Genomic DNA, 14,482 nt, shown 5'->3' on the forward strand with positions numbered 1-14,482 from the left:
TAATCCCTGCACCATTGGTTCAGCATACAGAGCTGAAGAGGTCGCATGTGAAAACGAGCAAAGGGGATCGCGTCCGATGCAGCAGTCATAAGACCTAGAATTTCCATGCATAAGGCTACCGAAGGGAATGATTGTGACTGAAGGTTTCGACAAGCTGAAATCAATTTTAGACGTCTCTTGTCTGTTAAAGACAGAGTCATGGACACTGAATCTATCTGGAAACCCAGAAAGGTTACCCTTGTTTGAGGAATCAAAGAACTTTTTGGTAAATTGATCCTCCAACCATGATCTTGAAGAAACAACACAAGTCGATTCGTATGAGACTCTGCTAAATGTAAAGACTGAGCAAGTACCAAGATATCGTCCAAATAAGGAAATACCACAATACCCTGTTCTCTGATTACAGACAGAAGGGCACCGAGAATCTTTGTGAAAATTCTTGGAGCTGTAGCAAGGCCAAACGGTAGAGCCACAAATTGGTAATGCTTGTCTAGAAAAGAGAATCTCAGGAACTGAAAATGATCTGGATGAATCGGAATATGCAGATATGCATCCTGTAAATCTATTGTGGACATATAATTCCCTTGCTGAACAAAAGGCAATATAGTCCTTACAGTTACCATCTTGAACGTTGGTATCCTTACATAACGATTCAATAATTTTAGATCCAGAACTGGTCTGAAGGAATTCTCCTTCTTTGGTACAATGAAGAGATTTGAATAAAACCCCATCCCCTGTTCCGGAACTGGAACTGGCATAATTACTCCAGCCAGCTCTAGATCTGAAACACAATTCAGAAATGCTTGAGCTTTCACTGGATTTACTGGGACACGGGAAAGAAAAAATCTCTTTGCAGGAGGTCTCATCTTGAAACCAATTCTGTACCCTTCTGAAACAATGCTCTGAATCCAAAGATTGTGAACAGAATTGATCCAAATTTCTTTGAAAAAACGTAACCTGCCCCCTACCAGCTGAACTGGAATGAGGGCCGTACCTTCATGTGAACTTAGAAGCAGGCTTTGCCTTTCTAGCAGGCTTGGATTTATTCCAGACTGGAGATGGTTTCCAAACTGAAACTGCTCCTGAGGATGAAGGATCAGGCTTTTGTTCTTTGTTGAAACGAAAGGAACGAAAACGATTGTTAGCCCTGTTTTTACCTTTAGATTTTTTATCCTGTGGTAAAAAAGTTCCTTTCCCACCAGTAACAGTTGAAATAATAGAATCCAACTGAGAACCAAATAATTTGTTTCCCTGGAAAGAAACGGAAAGTAGAGTTGATTTAGAAGCCATATCAGCATTCCAAGTCTTAAGCCATAAAGCTCTTCTGGCTAAGATAGCTAGAGACATAAACCTAACATCAACTCTAATAATATCAAAAATGGCATCACAGATAAAATTATTAGCATGCTGAAGAAGAATAATAATATCATGAGAATCACGATCTGCTACTTGTTGCGCTAGGGTTTCCAACCAAAAAGTTGAAGCTGCAGCAACATCAGCCAATGATATAGCAGGTCTAAGAAGATTACCTGAACACAGATAAGCTTTTCTTAGAAAGGATTCAATTTTTCTATCTAAAGGATCCTTAAACGAGGTACCATCTGACGTAGGAATGGTAGTACGTTTAGCAAGGGTAGAAATAGCCCCATCAACTTTAGGGATTTTGTCCCAAAATTCTAACCTGTCAGGCGGAACAGGATATAATTGCTTAAAACGTTTAGAAGGAGTAAATGAATTTCCCAATTTATCCCATTCTTTGGAAATCACTGCAGAAATAGCATTAGGAACAGGAAAAACTTCTGGAATAACCGCAGGAGCTTTAAAAACCTTATCCAAACGTATAGAATTAGTATCAAGAGGACTAGAATCCTCTATTTCTAAAGCAATTAGTACTTCTTTAAGTAAAGAGCGAATAAATTCCATCTTAAATAAATATGAAGATTTATCAGCATCAATCTCTGAGATAGAATCCTCTGAACCAGAAGAGTCCAAAGAATCAGAATGATGGTGTTCATTTAAAAATTCATCTGTAGAGAGAGAAGATTTAAAAGACTTTTTACGTTTACTAGAAGGAGAAATAACAGACAAAGCCTTCTTTATGGATTCAGAAACAAAATCTCTTATGTTATCAGGAACATTCTGCACCTTAGATGTTGAGGGAACTGCAACAGGCAATGGTACATTACTAAAGGAAATATTATCTGCTTTAACAAGTTTGTCATGACAATTATTACAAACAACAGCTGGAGGAATAGCTACCAAAAATTTACAGCAGATACACTTAGCTTTGGTAGATCCAGCAGGCAGTGATTTTCCTGTAGTATCTTCTGGCTCAGATGCAACGTGAGACATCTTGCAATATGTAAGAAAAAAACAACATATAAAGCAAAATAGATCAAATTCCTTATAAGACAGTTTCAGGAATGGGAAAGAATGCCAAATATCAAGCTTCTAGCAACCAGAAGCAAATGAAAAATGAGACTGAAATAATGTGGAGACAAAAGCGACGCCCATATTTTTTAGCGCCAAATAAGACGCCCACATTATTTGGCGCCTAAATGCTTTTGACGCCAAAAATGACGCCACATCCGGAACGCCGACATTTTTGGCGCAAAATAACGTCAAAAAAATGACGTAACTTCCGGCGACACGTATGACGCCGGAAACGGAAAAGAATTTTTGCGCCAAAAAAGTCCGCGCCAAGAATGACGCAATAAAATGAAGCATTTTCAGCCCCCGCGAGCCTAACAGCCCACAGGGAAAAAAGTCAAATTTTTGAGGTAAGAAAAATATGATAAATCAATGCATAATCCCAAATATGAAACTGACTGTCTGAAAATAAGGAAAGTTGAACATTCTGAGTCAAGGCAAATAAATGTTTGAATACATATATTTAGAACTTTACAAATAAAGTGCCCAACCATAGCTTAGAGTGTCACAGAAAATAAGACTTACTTACCCCAGGACACTCATCTACATGTTTGTAGAAAGCCAAACCAGTACTGAAACGAGAATCAGTAGAGGTAATGGTAAATATAAGAGTATATCGTCGATCTGAAAAGGGAGGTAAGAGATGAATCTCTACGACCGATAACAGAGAACCTTATGAAATAGACCCCATAGAAGGAGATCACTGCATTCAATAGGCAATACTCTCTTCACATCCCTCTGACATTCACTGCACGCTGAGAGGAAAACCGGGCTCCAACTTGCTGCGGAGCGCATATCAACGTAGAATCTAGCACAAACTTACTTCACCACCTCCCTTGGAGGCAAAGTTTGTAAAAACTGATTTGTGGGTGTGGTGAGGGGTGTATTTGTAGGCATTTTGAGGTTTGGGAAACTTTGCCCCTCCTGGTAGGAATGTATATCCCATACGTCACTAGCTCATGGACTCTTGTTAATTACATGAAAGAAATTTAAACTATCCCTTACAAGCAAAATTAATTTAATAAAAATGTTACTATTCCCGAAACTCTTATATCTCATGCAAAACCTTCCTATTTTTATTAAGAGAAAAGATTTAAAGGCATATAATCAAATGGTGACCAAATTTTTATGGGGAGGAAAAAGAAGAGCTATCTCTCTTAAAAAATTGTGCCTTGACAGACCGAATGGAGGACTTGCAATGCCAGACATTGAGATATATAACTTAATTTGTGTTGGTAAAATAGCGCTGGACTGGATAGTAAGAGCAAATTATTACTCCTCAATAGAAATAGAGGAAACATTGTGCTTCCCGTATTCTCCTATAGCTTTACTACATTTTCATGCCGATAAATCCCCCACAAAAATAAAACAATTAAAAATAATACATAACATAATAGTAGAATGGAATAAATTAACTAAGCTTTTGGACTCTGAGTCTTCATGTTCAAAATATCTACCCTTGGTAGGCAACCCCTGTTTTATACCAGCATTACATTCTAAAATTTTTAATGAATGGTCATTAAAAGGGCTTAAAAATGTACACCAGTTGTTGGATCAAACTACAAGAAACTGTAAAAGCTTTGCAACATTAAAACAGGAATTTGAATTAATAAATAAGGAATTCTATGCATAACCTGATAGAAGGAACATTGGATATTCTAGAGCCGGTCTTAAAATTATTTAATTCCGGGAAATACGCAATCTCCCTATTTTACAAGATAGTTATATCTTCATTGTGCATAAGAAACTTATACTTTATAGCTAATAACTGCAAACTTATCCGGAAAGAATTAAGGTAAGTTTTAAGGCATTAGATCTAGCAACAATATCCACTTCCTGGAGAGAAACCCACACAAAACTTATTAACAAAGCCTATATTACCCCGACCGTAAAGGCTAGATGGTCAGCAATAGGAATACTCTGCCCTAAATGTATGAGGCCAAGAGTAGATTTGCACCACTATTTTTGGGAATGTACTAAGATTAAAAGATTTTGGTTTAAGGTTAACACCTGGTTTAATAGAATTAATTTTACTAATATACAAATGTCAGAAGAAATTATTTTCTTCTTTGCTAAGGAAGGATACCCTTTTAAGAATGTACGCCAGTTAAATAGTATAATTATAACAAGTAGATTGCTGATTTTAAAATATTGGAAGTCTAATAAAGCCCCCAGTCTGAGAGAACGTAAACAAAAATTATACAATCAAATTATTCTGGAACAGATGGATATTTCTGTTAGCTCTGAAGCTCTTATAAATAGGTTTTTTAAAAAATGTAAAAATATAATTTTAGACCTCTCAGAAGAAAGTCAGAGACAGCTAATTGCACCATTTAGGGGGACCACTTCTTTTGAAACAGCAATTATAAACAATGATTTTCCAAGATAAAGAGATAAGAAGATAAGAAATTGAGGAGGGAGGGGACAACTTATTTCTCTTTTTTTTTCTCTCTCTCTCCCTTCTTTCTCTCTGTTCTATCTTTTCTGTTTTCTCATTGTGTGTTTGTATGTCCGGTTTTACAAAATTTAATAAAACAGACAACAGTATAAGAATATACCAAGAGTAGAGTGTTTGGTGCTCGATAAGTTCTAAGTTCAGTGTTTAAAGAGGGTGTTTTAAGCCCAGATCTCTCGCTGTGAGCTTTCTTTATTGTTTGTTAATTTTTGTGGAAATTTTGTTAAGAGAAAAATTAATGTATTATTTTTACGCGCAATACCACAATGTTAGTGGAACAGAAAAATCTGAATTCAATATAATTTACTCTTGCTTTAATAATATGTTCTATTTTTGTTTGACAATTTTGTTATACTGTTGAATTATAAATAAATAAAAAAATAAAAAAAAGTTGGAGAACACCTCCGGATGGAAAGCCCACTCCCGGGATGAAAACTCTGTCTGCTCAGGAAATCCGCTTCCCAGTTGTCCACTCCTGGAATGTGGATGGCAGATAGGCAGCAATTGTGAGCTTCCGCCCACTGAACGATCCAAACCACCTCCTTTATGGCTAGGGAACTCTGAGTTCCTCCCTGGTGGTTGATGTAAGCCACTGAGGTGATATTGTCTGACTGGAACCTGATGAACCAGGCTAAGGACAACTGAGGCCAAGCCATTAAAGCATTGTAAATAGCTCCCGAGTCCATAGTCCCTACACCCTTAATGAGTCCCAGACTGCCCTCCAGCCCCACAGGTTGGTGTCCGTGGTCACAATCACCCAAGATGGTCTCCGAAAGCATGTGCCCTGAGAAAACCACCACGGGAGAAAGTCTCTTGTCAATTGATCTAGATCTATCCTCTGAGAGCCGCATGATCCCCATTCCATTGTCTGAGCATGCACAACTGCAGAGCTCTCAAATGGAAATGAGCAAAGGGAATGATGTCCATGGAAGCCACTATAAGATCGATTACCTCCATACATTGAGCCACTGAGGGCCGAACCGTAGACTGTAGAAAGAGGCAAGAGCAAAGAATTTTGGGTCTTCTGACCTCTGTCAGAAAAACTTTCATCAATAGGGAATCAATTATGGTCCCTAAAAAGACTACCCTTGTAGCTGGAACAAGGGAGCTCTTTACCAGATTCACTTTCCATCCGTGGGAACGAAGAAAAGACAACATCTCTGTGTGAGATTTTGCTTGTTGAAAAGATGGCATCTGAACCAATATGTCATCCAGGTAGGACGCCACTGCAATTCCTCCAGACCGGATCACTGCCAAGAGAGCCCCCAGAACCTTTGAGAAAATTCTCGGAGCTGTGGCAAGGCCAAACGGAAGAGTCACAAACTGAAAGTGTTTGTCCAGAAAGGCAAATCTCAGAAATTTGTGATGATTCCTGTGAATGGGAACATGAGGGTATACATCCTTCAGGTCTATGGTCGTCATGAACTGACCCTCTTGCACTAACGGAAGAATTGAATGTTTAGTTTCCATCTTGAAGGACGGTACTCTGAGAAACCTGTTGAGACACTTCAGGTCTAGAATAGGACGGAAAGTTCCCTCTTTTTTGGGAACCACGAACAGATTGGAATAAAAACCTAGACCCTGTTCTTGTACTGGGACTGGAACTATCCCTCCCAGGGAGGAAAGATCCTGTACACATTTCAAGAACGCCTCTCTTTATCTGGTCTGCAAATAATCTTGAGAGGTGGAACCTGCCCCTGGGAGGAAAGGTCTTGAATTCCAAATGGAACCCTGAGATACTATGTCCACAGCCCATAGATCTGGGACATCTCGTATCCATGCTTGAGAAAACTGAGAAAGTCTGCCCCCCACTTGATCCGATCCCGGATCGGGGGCAAATCCTTCATGCTGACTTAGATTCAGCTGCAGGTTTCCTTGATTGTTTCCCCTCGTTCCAAGACTGACTGCGTTTCCATGTCGACTTGGACTAATACTGCTTGGAAGATGAAGGGGAAGGCTTTCCTCTGAAGGTATGAAATTAACAAAAATTATTCTGACATCCTTTCGGTTTATTCTTATCTTGTGGAAGAAAAGACCCTTTTCAACCTGTGATATCAGAAATAATTTCTGTCAGACCGGGTACAAACAAGGACTTACTCTTGTAAGGAATTGCCAGAAGCTTGGACTTAGATGAAACATCGGTTGACCATGACTTTAGCCACAATTCTCTGTGCACCAGCACAGCGAAGCCAGATATTTTGGCTCCCAATTTAATAACCTTCAAGGAAGTGTCAGTAATAAAGGAATTGGCTATCTTAAAAGCCTTAATCCTGTCTAAGAGAGTCTCTACCTGAAGAGATTCAGACAAGGCGTCGAACCAATAGGCTGCCGCACTAGTCACAGTGGCAATACACAGTGCAGGTTGCCATTGGAGACCTTGATGAAAATATATTTTCTTCAAATAAGCCTCCAGCTTTTTGTCCATAGGATCCTTAAAGGAGCAGCTATCCTCAATAGGAATAGTAGTCCTCTTAGAGTAGAAATGGCCCCTTCCACCTTAGGAAACATTTGCCATGACTCCTGTGCTATAATCTCCATGGCACTGTCTGGCACAGGAAAAACCTCCACAGAGGAAGGAACATCAAAAGATCTATTAAGTTTACTAGATTTCTTCGGGTTGACAACGATAGAGTTATCATAGTCGTCCAAGGTAACTAAAACCTCATTTTAAAGGACACAGAGGTGTTCCAGCTTAAATCCGAAGGATACAACTTCAGCATCAGATGAAGGAATTATACTGTCTGAATCTGAGATTTCAGCCTCAGAGGCTACCGACGAATCTTCCTCAGACTTATGAGAAAGGGCAACTTGGGTAGCCAAAACTGGAGCAGAAACTTTACTATCTGAATCTCTAAATTTCCTCTTACGTTTACCCTGTAGCATGGGAATGGCAGCTAATGCCTCAGATACCGCAGACGATACCTGGGCAGCAATTTCTGCCGGCAAATAAACTCCTCCAGGAGATTGAGAGAAACCGCAGGGCACTGCATGTGATGTTACTAAGGTTTTGGACGTTTTAGGAGAAGGCTGTGGCAAAACCTGAACAGCATCATCCTGAGAGACAGTTGACTCAGAGACAAAAAGTTTATCTTTATTTTTTAATGTCCTCTCTATGCATGAGGAACAAAATTGCAAGGGCGGCACAACTTGACTATCTAAACAAAGGATACACCTGTCCATAGGAACAGGATCCTGATCCATTATGCTTGAGAAAAAAAAAAAAGAAAAAAAAAATCTTTTAATAAAGTACTGTCCCTTTAAAAAACACGGTAAAATTGCTATAAAACAAACCGCTTTAAACAATATGTAAAGATAAGGCACACACACTACACCTCAGTCTCTGACTGAGGTACCTACCTTCCTCCTTTCAGCGATCGGATGCCAGGAACTCTGCATAGAAGCAGGCACAACCGCTCCATAATGCTTGTAAAGAGCGGAACACATAGGTTACATAACCGGCCTGAGAAGCTGCTTAACTACTCTCAGCGTGAGCTTCCAGCCGGAAATGAAGATAAGCAAAATGAAGCAGTTTCCTGCAAGTAGTTCAAATAATCTTAGAGATCCTATTTTACAATTAAAGTGCCCAAAAAACAAAAAACATTTTTACAATAGAACCAATTGCAAGTACATTGATTTCAGAATTATCTGAAGTTATACGTTGCATACAAACTCTGAGCCAAAGAAATGGGTTAACTCCTTTCTTTTCATAAAGGAAGTTAACCCCTGTCTCCACATCACATCTCAGAAAGCCTGCTCACTGCCATAATTAACTCTTTATGCAGGATATTTTGTCCCACGTAGTTGCACATTTACAGGTTACCCCTTCAGTGCCAGCCTCCTACCCCAGAAGACAAAAAAGGCAGTTACCTGCACATGTAGCTGTCCGGCAGGAGGACAACTCACCCGGTATGAAAGATAGTCACTCCTTACAGAGACCTGCGAAAAAAGAAAGAACAGAGTAAACCTACTCTGGCTTTCTATACAAGGGCAGCAACCTGTTAGGAAAACACAGTGAAGCCAACTTCACCTAACTGCATAAAAGCCACCACTACCCTACTGAAGAGATTAACGTGGAGTACGGCTAGACCCAGACTCGAAAGAGAAAGATCAGAGTAAACCTACTCCGGCTTTCTGAAGTAAAGAAATCCAATTTTCTTCAGACACCAAAACTTCACCTCCTTCATGCACCAAGGCAAAGAGAATGACTGGGGTTGGTGGAAAGGGAAGTGATACTTAACAGTTTGACAGTGCAACAATAAATGATGATGTTGTGGACTCACTATATCTTAGGAAAGAACATTTTATATATATATATATATATATATATATATATATATATACACACACATATATATATATATATATATATATATACACATATATACATATATATGTGTGTGTATGTATATATATATATATATATATATATATATATATATGTCTGTTTGTGAAATCTCTGCTCTACTAGATCTCATCCAGTCAGTTTTGTTATCATTTTGAGGTTAAGGCATCTAGCAGTTACAACAGCTCAAGTGCTGAAGCGCATAGCACATAACGGGCGGGACGGACCAGTCTCAAAGAAGCTACCCTCTACAGCTATCAAACAGGGATCACTGCTGACTTCATGAAGATGTAGGGTAAGACTGCCCAGGACTGTGTGTGTTTGATGTCATTGGTCAGGGGCGGACGGCTCAGTCCCAAAGAAGCTACCCTCTACAGCTATCAAACAGGGATCACTGCTGACTTCATGAAGATGAAGGGTAAGACTGTGTTTATTTGATGTCATTGGTCAGGGGCAGAGAGAAGGGGGCGGGACAAATTAGTAGGGCGGGAACTTCCTGGACCGGCTATAAGGCACATATGATATAGGGAGCTAATGACCACACTGTCTGGAGCAGTACTTAGGGTGGGAAGCGTAGTGACGATCTGAGCCTGACTGAGAGCAGGGCTGCAGGGGAATCATCTGGAAGACCATCACAGCCAGGTATACTAAAAGGAAAGAGAGTAAAGAGCCACACAACGAGGGACTATACTACACTAGCCCCTGGCACACACAGTACTACTTTACAAGGGACTTAGCCTTAGATAAAGGTTGTAAGTTATTACTTATTGTTATAAATAATTTCTAAGAATAATAAGTTATAACTAACAACCTTTACCTGCTAAGTCCATTGTAAGAGTAGTACTTTTATGTAATAAATTATTTTTAAGCAGTTTCCTAGGCTAGCCTGCATTGGAGGTGAAAGATTTTTTTAAAAGGTTCAATGTCCAGAAGGACTCAGGGAACATAAGAGGTGGGCTGCAGCATGTTTTCCATGCATAATGCATATACTACAACATAGTACATACATACTATACTTTTAAAAAAAAATGCTGCACTGTCCCCTGGAAGTACCGCTGCTAAAATATTTATTTATTTTTCTGGCATTTCTCACAGTCACTGTCTGTCACACATTATATAATGTGTATCGTGAATTGTGTGATAGATAACTGTCCTGCTAAAAACACATATTAAAGGGACATGAAACCCAAAAAGTTTATTTCATGATTCAGATAGAGCAGCAATTTTGAACAACTTTCTAATTTACTTCTATTATCTAATTTTCTTAATTCTCTTGATCTCCTTCGCTGAAAAGCATATCTAGATAGGCTCAGTAGCTGCTGATTGGTGGCTACACATAGATGTATCGTATGATTGGCTGACAAGTGTGCATTGCTATTTCTTCAAAAAAGGATATCTAAAGAATTTAAGCAAATTAGATAATAGAAGTAAATTGGGAAGCTGTTTAAAATTGTATTCTCCATCTGAATCATGAAAGAAAAAATGTGGGCCCCTTTTGTGAATTGTTTAGCTAGCGGTAAAGAGGTTAAAAATTATGCTCTTGACTTCAGCAGATTGCAAAATATTTGCTCTTTACATGGAATTATGAAAATAAACTATTCAAATATTATTTGTATAAGCTTAAAAATCCTGGACCCATACCCATTGGCAATTGTGGATTATTTTTTAATAAAACTTTCTTAGGCTCGTTTTTTCCTATTGTAAGCCTGATTATTCCACTGCTATGTTTATTAAAAGAAATGTAGTTATATCTGCATGCTGCAGCCCAAGTGTCTGAGCATACTGATACTGGCCTGGCATTTGAAAGGTTTATAGATGAGACATGAGCAGTGATTGTAGACATTAATATCTGAGCAGTTTTGCTCCTGTTTTTTATGTCTTTGTTAAACCTTAGGATGGGTGATGAGGATAAAAATAGATTTAGAGAAGTAACATTTTTTATTTAGAAGGAATTATTGCAATTTCTAACATCCAGTAATTCCATATTGGGTGGCTTAATCATTTTAGAATAAATTATTACTAATATGTGTTTTGAATATTAACATGGTATAAATTATCTATCTTTTTAAACAATGACATTTAAGTAGACTGTCCCTTTAAGCTTAGGGATGAGTGACTGCCTTAGGGTGAGAGAAATGGTTCTTGTTTTAGGTTGATGCTGCTTTCAGTGGTATTTATTTTGTTTGATACACACGGCAAGAGCACTTTTTGTAAATGTGTTGTATCATATTATCTGACATGTAATTGGTTTTTTGTAGCCCCATAACAAACAAGGCACTTGCCTAGGGCAGCCAATTGGGAGGGGGCAGCACTTTTTTGTAGCTATATTTGTAAGGAGCTAACAGTTAATTTAGAAGTATTGTACAGGTATATAATGAGAGATTTTGCCCAAAAAGTTAAATTCTAGGGGGTATAATAACAGGCTTCCCATAGAGCTTGTTACAATGTAGGGGTAACTCTGAACCTCTCTTTTATGCAGCTAGCTATTTCCTTTAGTTATGTTGGCTTTCAGCACTCAGTATTGTGTTTGGAGAAGTATTGTTTCAAGAAATCATTTGGGGTTTTCTTTGGTGTGTGGGGAGGGGGGGGGTATGTATATTGCAGTAATAAATAAGTTTAATGTATAACTGTATGTGTCTGTGTGTGAAAAATTATTTTGGAAATGCCATAAAAAAAAATTCACATTACTCCCTGACCAAAAAAAGGCCTAGTGGTCAGTATAATTTGGGTCAAAATTAAACTTTATTGATTCAGATAGATCATGCTATTTTAAACAACTTTCTAATTTGCTTGGTTCTATTGGTATCCTTTGTTGAAGAGAATACTTAGGTGGGCTCAGGAGTAGCAATGCACTACTGCAAGTGAGCTGCTAATTGGAGGCTGCATACATATGTCTCTTGTTATTGGCTCACCTGTTCAGCTAGCTCCCAGTTGTGCATTGTTGCTCCTTCAACAAAGGATACCAAGAGAATGAAGCACACTTAATAAAAAATAATTAGAAAGTTGTTTATGGGGCTCTATGTCCCTTTAATTGATTCTGTGTGTTGGTTTCCCAATTATGTCACCATTTACCAATGGTCAAAATATAAGCGGCGGCGGGGACCCCGACTACTGGTTCAGTAAATCTCTAGTGGCAGCCCTGGCTGATATAGCCATAAAAAGGGGGTCAACTCCATATTAGTGTCCATGATTTTGGAAAGGGACATCCATCAAGCTCATATAAGTGTGATGGTCAGGCGTCCTCATACTTTGGCTACATAGTGTATATACATAAAGCAATAGTTTACTGGGCTGTTGAACCTTGTTTTTCAGCTTTTTGGAACTTTGAATTGCGTGAACAAATTTCTTTACAATTTGGCAATTTTGTGGACACACTCAGTCATCTCAAATATTAAAAATTTGGTAGTTTCCTTTTTTTTTTAATACTGAGATGATGCACATAAAATTCAGCAAACACTGCTGCACCACTCTTTAAAATCTACTTACATGCCAAACTTCATGACTGATGATCACCTGAGAAAGCAAAGCAATTAGAGGAGGAATATTTGCAAAACTCCCATAAGATCTTCACTGCAAATGCCAAAGGAATTTTGTTAGGTAAACCTACATGGTTTTCCCATAACACCATTAGGGCTACAGTATTTCTGGAAAATCTTTAGATAAACGTCAATATGAAGGAAGAGATTGATCTTAAAAAAACAGTCTGGCTCATGAAATCTGTTTCAGTTATGAAAACCCATACGATGTGACTTAACCAGCAGCATTTGAAGAAAGCACTGGCCTTGTGCTTAAGATAGCTTTGAAAATAAACACTTGGATATTGCAAAACATTTGTTATAAAATATGAAATGCACTGCTGTGTATTTCAAAACATCTTTAATGTCCCTTTAATTGTGGCTATACACTGGACTGCAATGAAAGTGGAGAAGTGAAGAACTGCACAACTTTATACATATCTGATGATTCTAAGCACAGTATAATTGTTTCATTAGTGTCACTTTAGATGAGTCATCAGGGCTATTTGCTTACCCTTTCTTGCAAAAGTTCCACCACTTGTTGAATGCAATCGTTTACATCACAGGAATCGGTTTTCAGGACTAATTCAGGTGCTTCAGGCTTCTCATATTCGGCATCAATCCCAGTGAAACCTGCAAAGTTTTATGAGTAAGGTGAAATTAAGAGAAACAGAAGCTCATCTGTCACAAATAAACTTGTGTCAAAAAAAATTCCTGGACAAGTACAAAAACTTGCTCTGTTTCTCAGATTAAAGGGACAGTCAACACCAGAATTTGTTGTTTTAAAAGATAGATAATCCCTTAATTACCCATTCCTTAGTTTTACATAACCAACACAGATACAATAATACACGTTTTACCTCTGTAATTACCTTATATCTAAGCCTCTACAGACTGCCCCCTTATTTCACTTCTTTTGACAGATTTGCATTTTAGCCAATCAGTGCTCACTCCTCGGTAAATTCACGTGCATGAGCTCAATGTTATCTATATGAAAAACATGAACTAACGCCCTCTAGTGGTGAAAAACTGATAAATGCAGAGGCGGCCTTCAAGGTTTAAGAAATTAGCATATGAAACTACTAGGTTTAGCTTTCAACTAAGAATACCAAGAGAACAAAGCAAAATTGGTGATAAAAGTAAATTGGAAAGTTGTTTATAATCACATTACCTATCTAAATCATGAAAGTTTTTTTTTTTGGACTTGACTGTCCCTTTAAGGTGAAAACAGAGCAATGGACACTTTTAGATTTCAAAATTAAAAAATAATTCTAGAAAATATCAGTACTTGTAATAGAATAATGACACAGATAAACCAAAATAATATTAGAAGTTTATTTTAGACTAAATATATCAATGCTGATATCTATAGAAAAATATGCTCTACTATAATATTTACATGTTTTTAAAGCAATATTAAATTGTGGAGCACAACTACAGTAGCATGAATACTACTCATCATGCTATTGTTTAAGGGATACTCAAGTCAAAATTAAACTTTCAGGATTCAGATAGAGCATGCAATTTTAAACAACTTTACAATTCACGTCTATTAACAAAATATGCACAGTCTTTTTATATTTAGACGTTTTGAGCCTCCAGCTCTTACTGAGCATGTGCAAGATGTAGAATTAACAGAATATATGTACAGGCGTACCTCCGCGATATTGCGGGTTCGGTTCCAGACCGAAGCAAATATAGCAATAATGTGAGTCTCACTATTTTATTTTGTTTCCCAGT

The 14,482-nt window shown here is 38.0% G+C and overlaps 1 protein-coding gene across 1 annotated transcript in view; it reads right to left on the reverse strand.

The window, feature by feature from the left end:
• The window catches only part of PAPSS1 (3'-phosphoadenosine 5'-phosphosulfate synthase 1), a 317,638-nt gene that overhangs the window by 148,857 nt on the left and 154,299 nt on the right, over nucleotides 1-14,482 (reverse strand). Inside the window, exon 5 of the mRNA XM_053703522.1 lies at nucleotides 13,257-13,375. Within this exon, the coding sequence (XP_053559497.1) occupies nucleotides 13,257-13,375 (119 nt within the window). The remainder of the gene's footprint in view (nucleotides 1-13,256; nucleotides 13,376-14,482) is intronic.

The sequence above is a fragment of the Bombina bombina genome, chromosome 2, assembly GCF_027579735.1.
Source record: "Bombina bombina isolate aBomBom1 chromosome 2, aBomBom1.pri, whole genome shotgun sequence".
NCBI lineage: Eukaryota > Metazoa > Chordata > Amphibia > Anura > Bombinatoridae > Bombina > Bombina bombina.